Here is a 12,577-nt window from a genome sequence, read left to right as displayed (position 1 = left end):
AAAAAAAAAAAAAAAAAAAAAAAAAAAAAAAAAAAAAAAAGTAGCTAGCTGTGCTACAAGTAGCCCATTCTTACTCAGACCCTATTTAAAGAATTAAGGCCAGAGAGTCTGGACTACTGTGTATGGCAGGGGCGGGATTCTTGTTTTTGTCCATCTGCAGCAAGATGAATTCAACCATGATGCAAGATGAAACGTACACTTGGTGGGGGCCTTTGCATCCCATTAAATGTTTTCAGCAAGTCTTTTGTCTTTTTCCCCTTTCCTAGTAGGTGACCAAGAAGTTTCCAAACAGAGCAAGGGGACAGGAAAAACAAACAAACAAAAAACAACCAACAAGGGACAGAGCAAAATCTTGGGTGGGGCAAACTTTCATTAGTTGCCCTTGTAACTTACCGGCCTTCTCCACTGGTTGGTGTACTGCTCAGTTATCCAGCCTCTCCCTGCAACCCTTCCCTTTCCATACAAGAAATGCATTCTCCCATCAACATGAAACATTTTTGTTCTCTCTGACCTAGAATTGTTCTAGGTAATAGCATGCAGAAGGTGTTCATCGTCGCTTTCTTATACCTGCCAGCCCTGACAGACTACTTTGTAGACATCCTGTTGCAGTAGCACATACCGAAACACCTCAGGTCCTAAGAAAGGCTCTCTCAACATAATATTTGCATGGACTATTACTTCAGAACAGCTAGTGTCCTTTGTTTTTAAGGAATTCCCTTTCTAAAACAGGTGTTAAGGCTTGTTTAAGACCCTCTTAACCAACTTCAGCAGCTAAATTATACTCATTTTCTTTCACATCAACATGTGAAAGGACAACTCTTATGGCCATGTTCACTGACCTCATCACTGACAGGACAACCACCCTCTGAGAAGCAGTGACAAACAGCTTTACAAGCACATTTATATTAGACAATCAGATTAGACAACCAAAATTTACAGTTTGTATTCAAATAATCTGTATGAGGCATGTTGTTTATTTTGCCCTGAAAATAAGTTTACCACGAGTATTTGCTGTTTTTTTCCCCATTTCTCAATACTGTTTTGGTGCCTTCTTACCTTAAGTACAAAAGAGGTAAGAAAAAGGCACATTATGACATAAGAAAATAATAAAATAACCCATTGCAACTAGGCAACTTAAATAGCATTTGGGTACAATGCGTACTGTAAGCACGTAAACACCTCATCTCTGAGAATTCATAACTTTTACTCAACATTTTGTTATTCGCAGGTGTTTTGGTTGGGATTCTTTTCCAAAAAAGGTCAAATTATCCATTAGATATGTTAGATATTAGATATATTAAATATCAAATTATCTGTAAATTATAGGTATTAGATATCAAATTATCCATAAGATATGTTCCACAAGCGTACTAGGAGTGTTCTGCATTTCATGAGCCCTCTGCTCAGTGATAATTCTCCCATGACACAATAAGGAAGTTTAGCAAGGAAAACAGCAATGAGGAATGTTATGAATGAATGTCCAAATTCCACTACTTTTGAGTTCTCTGTCCTTGATGCTTCAACAGGAAGAAAAAAAAGATGGAGATACATCTGCAGAGAAGCTCTGTCCAAAAAGTATGTTTCACCTTAACCTCTGCAGATTGGTAAAGCATTACAGACAGCATAGCAGACAGATACCAACCTTACATTCGCAACATGTTTCAGGCTGCAGAAACCCAGAGATATATTGCTAAACCCTGCAGCTCTACACTTTCAGAAGTGTTCCTGGGCCTTCTAGCAGCAATAGAACACTCTTGGGCTAACATTCTTGGCCTGAGTGTGTCGTTCTGAGTAACTCTAGTTATGAAATCCTGTAAAAATGCTACAAATAAGAACAGAAAGCATATAATCACCCTTGTTTTCACACTATTGTTCTGCAAAACCTTTGAATTGATATATATAAAAAATATGAAAACTAAATTCTACTTCCATCTGCACCATGGCAACTGATTTTTTTAATTAAATAAACCCATAAACAGTACAGTAGCTAAATAACTATGTTGGCATAGTTGAATGTGGAAAATTTCATAGCATGCGTACGAAAAAATACTTTCTCTATAAAGTAACCATAGCCTTGACAGAAAGTAACTAACAACAAAAATATCTCTCTATACTCTGTACAACAGTATGTTGCCCAGGCTGGATGTCAAATGTCCGTCCTTGGAGGTTTTCAAACCCGAAGCCCTGAGCAGCCCTGGACAAAGCCCCAAGCAACGGTTCTGAACCCAAGCGTCCAGGAGCGTTAATCAGGGTGCTGGAGCAGAGCGCTCCTGAGACCCCTTCCAATGCATCTAACTGTGCTGCAGAACACCACGGATTATATTGGCATTGGTATTCAGCCTCGGACTGCACTGAAGAGGTCAAACCCACAAATGATTTAGATTTGTATAGCTAATCCACGTACATCAGATGAATTATCTAACTACACTACAGCTGAATACGGCCCATGAAGTCATAGGGTTTTGCATATATACCTCCATTTATTTTCTAACTCTGTCAGCTTGAATCAAACAGTTAAACATAAGACATCTGAGAGCTTTCCCTGGAACTACACACCAAATAAAACTATTAATAAGCCAACAGATACGAAACCTTCCAAGACTTGAGAATTAATTTAACCAGGCTATGCCCACGACATCAACCTAACTAAATACGCACAAAAACTCAAGCAGTTTCTGAAGGACTGAACGGAGAGCCATCCTAGGGCTATCTGTACTTTTATTCTGGGGTACCTACATCTTTAGTCATGTTGCTTCCTAAACCCGTTTAGATTTAATTAAGTCAGAGGATGCTTTTCCAAAGGCAACCAACAGGTAAACTGCCGAGGACTCAAAGCCATACTCACTCACTGACCACCAACCTTAATCAAAACTGTTCTGTATACAAATTGTGTACCCCAAGAAGCACAGCTACTCAGGCAGAAAACTAAGGTCAGGCTGTTTACCCATTTTATTAGCTTCCTCAGAACCAGGGGTAGGGAAATGGAAGATAGAGCATCAGGACACTATTCTACAATCCGGTTAACATGGCAGATGAACACACAGGAAGGCCCTGAGTCTTCTTGAAACCAGGAGTGTACAGCCACGAGCACATAAACATGCTTCTAGTTTTGAGACTCAGATTCTGTAGGATTTTACTTTGGTGCTTCAACAAAATGAGAAGTTCCCTGGTAAGTTTGGAGCAATGTTAGTGGAAACAACAGCATAAAGCATTGCCTTGATTATCAACCTGATGTGTAGCTGATTAAACTCTATATCCTTAGAAAGCCTCCAACTCGTTTAATTGACACTGCAGGAGATGCTGGAACATGCGTGTAGTACACAAAAATCTTGTCCATTCAAAGAATCAAACACAAAGACCTTCAAATTCTGAAAGCCAGAAGTGACCGGTAGTATGTCAATATAAAAGGTAATACATGTGATAGAATCATAAACTTACATTTTTTGCCGTCATGTCAGAGTATTGCTTTATATTCTGTAAAACCGTAAGATAGCCCTTTTCATCTTCACGTAATCTTTAAAATGAACATCCTGTAAGAAAGTAAAACACCTGAGTTAAAATACATTTTCAACTAGCTCTCTATCTGAAACCCCGCTTCTCCCAAGGATGGTAGATTTTTACTTTTTTTTTTTCTTTTTAACATCACCACAACAGTAAGGTTCTGCACAGATAGCAGAAACTTACATTGCCTGCAACAGTCAGAGATGTAATCTTATGTACAGGGCTCCAAATATATTAATGTGCTGGCAGAGCTTGTCATACCACTACTAAAGTCTTGTAATTAAAGCCATGCAATCATTTACATCTAATGCAGACTGACCCTAAAAACCAGAAGTGAATTAATTCCCTCCATTGCGTCTTTAACCTCCAGAGAATGCTTCTAATTCCATTGCTGCAGATGTTCAAAGATCTTGGTAAGAAGGAGGAAATAATACAAAATGCACCCACACAGCAAACATTTAGTATTTTTAGGAAACATCTAAAAAAAACAAGTTCCAGTTCAACCTCACTTTTTAAACAGATATTTTCAGGCTTTTATATTGTCCTTATATAAGAGGGTTAATACTGTAATTAGAACTGGAATATTAGTGTTCCAGGAAAAGATACACATTCTACTAAACTGAAGAAAATACCTAAAGTGACTTCTTTTTAAATCAAAGCTTCCAGAAGTCTCAATGAAAACTGAAGAAAACAAGTTACAAATCAATGCTGGCAGCAAAAACCATTTTAAAGACAGAATTAACCTGACAAAATGCTTAAGTACTTTGAAAGTACTCCATACGTACTACTTGCTGTTAATAAATGGACTGCAAAAGTCATCTGAATTGCACTTAGATGCATGAGGGAGAAATGCTCACACTTTCAAGAGTGGAATCGATTCAGAAAAATCTTTTAGAAGATGCCTAACCTAGTTACTAGCTATGAGTCACAACCATTTGCAGCAGAAATCACCAACTGCAAAAGCAGGTGCAATTTATGCTGCTTCCTCTGTGATTTACCCAGTGCGAGCTTTGAGAAGGGCCAGTGTCTTCACCTCCCTTCTGAGGAAGCGCCCAACCAGTTTCAGCAGTGTACATTGCTTGAGAGGGTCTCTACCATCACTGTGCTCACAATTTTGATTAACCCAGAAGAGTACTGAATTCTGTGACTTTTCTATAGATTTCTTGGTGCATTCAGACATCATATCCCTTCAAGTGTTACTAGAGTTAATGGAAGATATGCTATTCCACTTGGAGGTGTTCTCCATTTGCTGTTGCAGGAGTTGTACCCATCTCTCCTAGGTCTTGGCCTCCCTGCAGCCGTGACCAAGCAGCCATTCCACACACGAACACCACACTGAAACCTGAAAAGTTGCCACAAAAAGGCCATAAAGCAACAGTGGCCATGGCAAGGAGCAAACACATGACACCCTGCACCACACCTGAAAACGAGGATTCGCATGCTATTCTTTCTCTGCCTTCCTCCTCCTTCCTCACACACTTTCCAAATATGTCATTTGGAGCCCTGGCCAAAATTTACGTAGCTTGCCCTATCTGTCTTGCTTTACGAGGCTTTGCAGGTAATGTATCGCATAAAGCGTAGTTAGGAACACACCAGCTAAGCAGTTCTAAACTGCTGACAGATAAGCAAAGTAGTTCCATCTCTGGCAGGTTATCTGCCACCAGGCTCAGTGATCCAGAAGGCATCGTCCATGAACTGTTACCGTCTCCGCCACAATGCTCTTCAGCCTGGACGAATAGTCGGTGTTCTTCCAGCTCTATGAGCACACTTTGTCAAGCTCAAGAAGCCAGACTTTGCGACCCCACCATCTGCCATGACCTCTCGTCAGGCTCAGACAAAAGAACCCATACAGATGGCCTCAGAATGGAGATTCTCCTCAGTCCTCATCGCTGACAGCCTGCACTGCACTGATACAGAAACATAACCTCTGCCTTCTTGTCCTTTCACTGGTTGCTACTGAAACGAGACTGCCTAAAGGCAGGTTTAGAGCCCAAGGCACGTGGCACAGAGGCTGCTTTATTTGAACTAAGGTTCTCCCTCTGTAACCTAAGCCTTGGCTTATAACCCACACCTCATTTTGCCTTTTGGCCAAATGTAGAGCACAGTAAACTTTAAGTTTACGAAAACCTAGATAATCAAGCTCAAGTTACCACAAAACAGTGCAAGAATGGTTACCCGTACATATTCCTCCTTACAAGTTAAAAGGCAGATTTACTCTGAAGTTGCAGTGACAACAAAGCAGAATGCTTCGCACCAACACACCAGCTCCAAGCTATGGCACTCCAAAGCTGATTTGGGAGAGCAGTGACAGAGAGATTCCTTACTAAGCAGCACAGGCTCCATGTTAAACAAGTGATTTATGCACAGCATCCACACAGAGCAGACCACCTGTCACACATATGCTGCCTCCTTTCTCCGCTTTCAGAGCAGTAAAGTTTCAAAACTACAACGTATCGGTCCCAAATCCACCTGCTCCCAGAAGTGTGCCACTTCTTGTTCCTGAAAAACGTTTCAGTATCCAATTCCTTTCTGAAGCAATTGAGGTCAAGAAGAACTGATTTTAGTGAAAAAATCTGTATGTACTCATCAGATTAATTTCTTGGTACTCCGAGAAACAAAAACAGCTCAGTTACCGCGTTTCTGAACTTCAAATTAACCATTTTGCACATCCCTAAGATTTGATTTGTTGACCTTGGGGGGGGGGGGGGCCCGAGTCGTCTTCAGATGACATAGTCTCAGTTTTATCCTTTATGTATGTGCACAAGGAATAAACTTGGCCCACAGACCAGGGATAGCCATGTCACAGAATCACCGCATGGCCATACAACATCCCATCTGTCAGTTAATGAAGAACTCCAAAAACCAACGACAGGGTGTATTCAGCACGTCACACACTTAATTTTGATGTTGGAAATAATATTAAAGAAGGAAGAAGCTCTTAGGAAACATGCAAAAGGAACACCCACTATGATGTGCGTGATGAAGACCTTACAGGAACTACAACTTTTTTTCTCCAGCATTTACTGTGAGCAAAGTAAAAGTATGCCTTCAGGAAAGCTCTAGCTGATAGCAGACAAGGTGATTAGAGACTGAACAAGGCAAATCTAAGAGACCTGACTGTAAAATGGTACCGGAATTTTTAACAAAATGAAATACCTTGAGAAGAGGAGGGAGTTTAAAAGCATCAAGCCCATGCAGAGCTCTGAAGGCTGAAAGGCACACGAAGCACAAGCACTGCTTTATCTTCTTTCTACAAATTATGGCTGTTAGTGAAACCAAATGTGGTTTCATTATTGCGTGCAGTACTGAAAAAGAAACTATTTAAGACTGGATAATTCTGAGGCACTCAAGGTTTAATCCTTTTTTATATGACTTAAAAGACTGTAACCTATGAAGCCAAAGTACAAAAGTACTTGGTTTCCACTACTACATTCCACAAAAATGAAATGAAATAAGCCAAGACACAAAAGGAAGATACAGCTGCATGTGAACCTATTTGAAAGCAAACATCTCATCCTGTGCTTTGGGGTAACCAGCTAACATCAGAGAAATCAGAAGGAAGGAAACCAAGAAAATACCCGTACCAACCCGTTTCTCCTCAGCTGCTGTGATAGCGCAAAATGCCAGTGTGCTGGCAGAACAACCAACGGGGCACCTCCTGACAGCAGCACCGACGTTACACAACAAACAGCTGACATTCAGCGTGGTTTGTCAGGAGGATGCTGGGGAAGTGTCCCGCTAAGACCTCATGCAGCACGTACTGAGGCAGCAAATGAATCAGATCCCTCTCAGCATGGACTTGATCCCAAACAATGCATCCCTGTTACTGCTACAACTCACTGAATTTGCTGTCACTGTCGCAGGTGTTACAACACAACGAGCAAAAGCTGTCAGTGGAGTCCACCAGATGTCTGGAACAGCACAGTGACCTGGGATGAAAATAGGTCTGAGTGGATGCACAAGGGACAACACCACACAGCACGGGGGTAAAGTCCAAAGCTGTAATAAAACCCTCCCAGCTGACAGTGCCCCACGCCTACAAGCACTTGGCTGCCACACATTACTGTCAGTGCTGTGCCCCAAGTGCTGCTGCTGGTCCAGCCCGGGCGGTGCTGAGCGGCCTGATGCCATTCCTGCCTTACACCCAAATCCCACCGGCCTGCAACTGGCTATCCCTTCCCTCAAGGCACGGAGTTTCTTAGACAGGCTCTCAGACATACCCAGCACCAGGCGAGTAGCAATGCTAAACTACATGTTGCAGCACTCAGGGCTTGTTTCAAAATCGTTGAGGTGAAGCACGTCCCTTATTGCTCAAATAATGAGGAAGTTACATTAAATGTGGAATGATTTCCATGTACTTAGACCTAGTTTGAGGCTGTTTTTAATTCCCCAAACCAGCTTACTGTCATTCAAGATAAAGTACGTAGGGTTTGACATCAGAAGAGTGGGTAATATTCACGCAGCACTTAATAGATGGCTTAACATTTTTTTTTGTTTTAGACACAACTTACTGCTGTCAGCACTGATGTGCACTGATACATTTCAAAGCAACAGAAATTTAGCAGCAGTTTGTCAAGCAGCCAACCTATTCTATAAGCTTATCTTTTGTTCTCTAGGTAGCCTTCTAGCCCAGGTATTTTCCCATAGCCGACTGCAATACAGGGCACAACATTTGGGCTTCTACTGGTTCAGTACAAAGAGGCAGGTAAAACCCTCTGCCAGTTAAGAGCATACTATATTTTCAAAACCATGTTTTTTTTCTTTTCAGATGTTCATTTTAGCAATGAACAAAGAAAACAAAATTGAGCCATCTATACAAATGACTGAAACATGCCTCGGTAAGTCAGTCTTTGTGCATTGCCAGTAAATACATCAGCTTCTCTTTCAATTAAGCTCAGCTGACAAGAGCATCTTTTGCACTACGGAGGTTTCAGACAAGCTTCTTACCACCACCAGTGTACACACTGTATGATACCTCAGAGAATGCTCTGGATATTGCCTTGTAATAAGCTTTGATTTTGAGATTTTAGAACTTCCAGAGTTATCAGTACATTGGCAAGCACATGGCACGGTGTAACTGCCCTGTTGGGATACGCTTCTTTCCATACCCTGCAGCTGGAAGGATCTTCATGTCCAATGAACTGAAGATACATTTACAGTTAATTAAAGATTACTAAGTTATATAGGGATAACAAACTCAATGATGGGGAGAATCTTAACAGCTATTTCCCATGTTTTGCTTGTAACTTACTGGGAGCTCTGCTCCTGTGTAAAGCTATTATTAACTCTATTCTTGCCTGGACGGAAGATTATGACAGTATTCACCAAAGGGGACAAGTGAAAAAATCTGGTAGAAAGGCAAAAAAGGAAAAAGTTTTTTTTTTTGCGATGCACGAACTCTCAAATCTTGATTACAGCATACGCAACTACCCAAAGGGTGCAGCTCGCTGCAACAAGCTGCGCTGACTTAAGATCCTGCCACTACCACATCTAAAAGGGCTCTCCCCCTTCTTCCTGTTCCATAGTTCCCCACTCCTGCACACTCTCAACAACTTGTTGAGAGCTGCACACTCTCAACAACTCCCATTTTTACCTGACCCCGTGCTGAGCCAGTTTAGCTCCGAATTGTTTCAGACTAGCAACCACTGGGCAGGAAGGGGGCAAAAAGAAGCTCTCTGTATGCCGTGACTCACCAACACACCAGATGACCACCTAGGCCTGCGCACAAGACAGCACCAACCTTCAGCTGAGCAAGCTGAAGCAGTTCCCTCAGCTTGGGCACCACGTCGTGATTCAGCCTCGGAAAAAAGCATTTATGCCAACTTCAAATTAACTGCTGGGTTGAAGAGTAACAAAAGATTGGATATGTTTTGCTTGCATGAAGACTAATCCACGCTTTTGGGGAGTTCACTGGAATGCATGCTTGCTTTGAGAATCTGTTAGGAAGTGGTGGGATGTTTTGTCTTCAGATCGTAGCCTTCCCAATTTCTTACACAGCAAGGAGGAGCAAGAATATTTGCTTCTGAGAGACAGCAGAAGCCTGACCTATTATACAGAATGGATACACAGCCTGAATTTTACCAGTTTTACATATGAAGTAACTGATTTTAAAAAAGTGTTTAAATGTATTCACAATTGTAAGCTGGATTCTAACTGAAGCTTGCAACAGTTGGATTGCACATTTCAGAGAACAGAAATAGATTTCTCAAGTTTCTCAAGCTCAAGTTTATAACGAAGGGAAAAGTTCTCTCTTTCCTTACAATGTACGGAGAACCCCTCACTAAGGGTTTTTGATTTCACTCTGGGGACATAAGCTCACTTTTGACTGTAGTTCCTAATCTTACTCTCAACTACTGCTCATATCACCACTGTAATTTCTATTATAGGTCAATTAGAGTTATTCTGGTAATTATAATTCCTGCTCAGATGGGAAAGGTTTAATACGTGGGTGACCGCTACGGTTCACACATGACTTTTAACACATTACTGCACTGGCATTCACAAGCAGTAAGGAGCAAACACTGATACATCTGTTTGCTTTTAAGGCTTTAATTTCCACACAAAACACTCCAACAGCAGCTACCAGGTTGAAGAATTCACTTACACAACCTCACCTGTAGCAACCTGCCAATTGCATTTTGAACATACGTTTTTCTTGATTTTTTTCCACCTATATCTTGGGCTGAAATTCCCAGTAACAAACCAGTGAATGAAAGAGGTCACTGACCCAGAACACACTTGCCAACCCCTGCCACTGGGAAAGGGAGGAGTTCCTCCCAAAGCAGCCTTCCTGTGTCCCTGCCAAGGGCTCACCTGCCAGCGGTCAGTAAGGGACTGCTGAATGGGAGGCTGTGAGACAGAACTGAATCATTTCCTCATCTGACCCAAACAGAGACCAACCTGCCAGCAGCAAGAACCTGACTTTCCAAACAGAGGAGCATGCCCTAACTTTCCCTAACAAGGGAAAAATACACGGCAGGACCAAAACTACATTCACAAATGGCCTACAGAAGGAAAACAAAAACTTCGCGTTAGGGACACGCTCTCTTTTGGGAAAGAACCAGCTCTCTAGGAATAGGAGAAGCATAACCTCAGCTACCACCCTGCCTTCCCTTTATTGGAAACATCATTCCACACAGAAAATGAGACAAAGCAGCAAAAAGGTTCCTTTAACGAGACCACAAGTGTAAGCTAACTTATTACTGCCTCACCTTCTTGCAAAAGAGCTACAGTCTGTAACCCAAGAAACGGGTGGGGGGAAGTGAGTGCTACAAAGCACACACCAAGAGCCCAACCAGGAAGTTGTTACAGAACTGTCACTGCCCACTACACCTGCACCTTCTTACAGTATTTCCTAGCATCCCTAGCACGTACCTGGCTTTTCAGATCCCACAACAGGCAGTTATATCACCAGCTTTTGGATAACGTGCACACCATTTGCACACCAACACATGTGGATTGTTCTCTGCCAAACACCTAAATTGTTCCTGCTTCCAATGGCTTCTTGGTTTTGCACACAGGAACTTCCCACGTGTATTTCCTTGCACCAGACTGTGCAAAGAACAGTTTATTGTTCCTATTTTAAGATTCAGTGTTGATCATTAGTAGCTTTGTCCTATGAAAGTAATTGGAAAGGCAACTGAGAAATTCTTAATCGTCACACCAGTATGCAGACAAAGCAAACGCCGTATGAAATTGCTGCCTTTTGAAGACAATTCTAAGGATACTTTCTAAGGTAGCACATCAGAAGAAACGCAGTTCTAAGAACTGAATTAGAGTAGTTATAACTGCAAAACCCATCCTCCATTCTGATCCATGTTAGGATGCCGAAGTTTAAGTATTAATATCTACACAGTATGGGCTGCAGCTTCCCTCCCCTAACCCTGCCCAGTCGTTACTCTTCTATTGCTTTTAGAGACTTGCACTAGACCTTCCTCTAGGCACGGTGAAGAGATCTGCTCACTTAAACTGAATAACGTTACACGCTCCTGCAGGGAATAGAAGACTAGGATTTCAATTCCTACTTTTCACCCAACCCATAACAGCACTTTTAGCCAAACCCGATGCAACATGCTAAAACACGAGGCCGGATCTTTACTTTGAGGTTGCTCCAACTGTCCCTCAAGCAGGTCCAGGTGCCCAAGAGGCTCCTACACTAGTGTCCAGCAGATACAAGAGTGGGAAATAAGGAACTGTCGTGAAGTACCAGCATCCTCCGCACAGCAGCACTATTTTGCTCAGCCAGATTGTTTGGTCTGTCCCTTTTATGCTGGACAGCTGGACTCTGGGTGCTGTACTGAAAGCAGTACTGTATCGCTCTGAAAAGGGAGCCTGCCCATCAGAACCCTCTAGAGCAATAAAGAGGGTTCCTACCAGGGGCGTATGCTTTGTGTAAAGTTAACTGCGTCAACGCAGCATAGGTCAAATGGTTTCTTTCTGCTCTTTGTGTCAAATCAGTGATTTCTGAGCAAGCAAGAACTGCTTAGGAGAAAGCCCAACAATTTGACAGGGAAATGTGATCGGCCTTAAATTCGTCTATGAGGTTAACTTGCTAGCATTTAATAATTTTCCATCTTTTCCTTAGTACAGGACTACATCCTTTCTAGAAATAAATAAGAATAAAATAAATCTATATTAAATATAAAAAATAAATCTCTTGGCTGTTAAAATACTGGCGAACAGACAATAACTGAACTCGTTTCCAAACGATAGGAGGTGACCAAGCGATCGCCTTCCTTCCCCTTTTATTTTTACGCAGCATACCTGCCGATCTACACGAGCCCAAACAGACCCCTATCTGTGTCAGTTCACGATCTGACAGGGAAGACGCCAGCCAAAGCCCCCGCAGGGCAGGAAAAGCCCCCCCGAGGCCCCGGCACGGGCCCTCCCCGCGGCTCGGCCCCGGGGCGCTGCGCTGTCCCTCAGGTGCGGTCCTCCCCGCCGCGGGCGGTTCGCCTGGGAGCGCCCCCCCATTGTCCGCACGCCCGCTCTGACAGGCGGCCCTCACGGCCGGGCTCCCCGCGGCCGCCGAGCCCCTCGAGGAGGAGCGGGGCAGGCCGCCCGCTGCCGGCCCCCA

The 12,577-nt window shown here is 42.7% G+C and overlaps 1 protein-coding gene across 12 annotated transcripts in view; it reads right to left on the bottom strand.

Annotated features, from left to right (window-relative positions):
* Window positions 1-12,577, bottom strand: part of TFDP2 (transcription factor Dp-2) — a 53,766-nt gene that overhangs the window by 40,625 nt on the left and 564 nt on the right. For 3 of the 12 annotated variants that reach the window (XM_035335031.1, XM_035335029.1, XM_035335030.1), the window contains exons 1-2: window positions 3,821-5,081; window positions 3,439-3,530 (exon numbers count right to left, since the gene is read on the bottom strand). The exons of 1 other annotated variant lie outside the window; for it this stretch is intronic. Coding sequence is in view for 8 of the 11 variants with exons in the window: in XM_035335029.1 (XP_035190920.1) it covers window positions 3,439-3,453 (15 nt within the window). In the remaining 3 variants the exon portion in view is untranslated. 8 more of the 12 variants (XM_035335025.1, XM_035335032.1, XM_035335023.1 and 5 more) reach the window with 6 other exon arrangements.

Source organism: Oxyura jamaicensis, chromosome 9 (genome assembly GCF_011077185.1).
Source record: "Oxyura jamaicensis isolate SHBP4307 breed ruddy duck chromosome 9, BPBGC_Ojam_1.0, whole genome shotgun sequence".
NCBI lineage: Eukaryota > Metazoa > Chordata > Aves > Anseriformes > Anatidae > Oxyura > Oxyura jamaicensis.
This window is presented reverse-complemented; position numbering and strand designations above follow the sequence as displayed.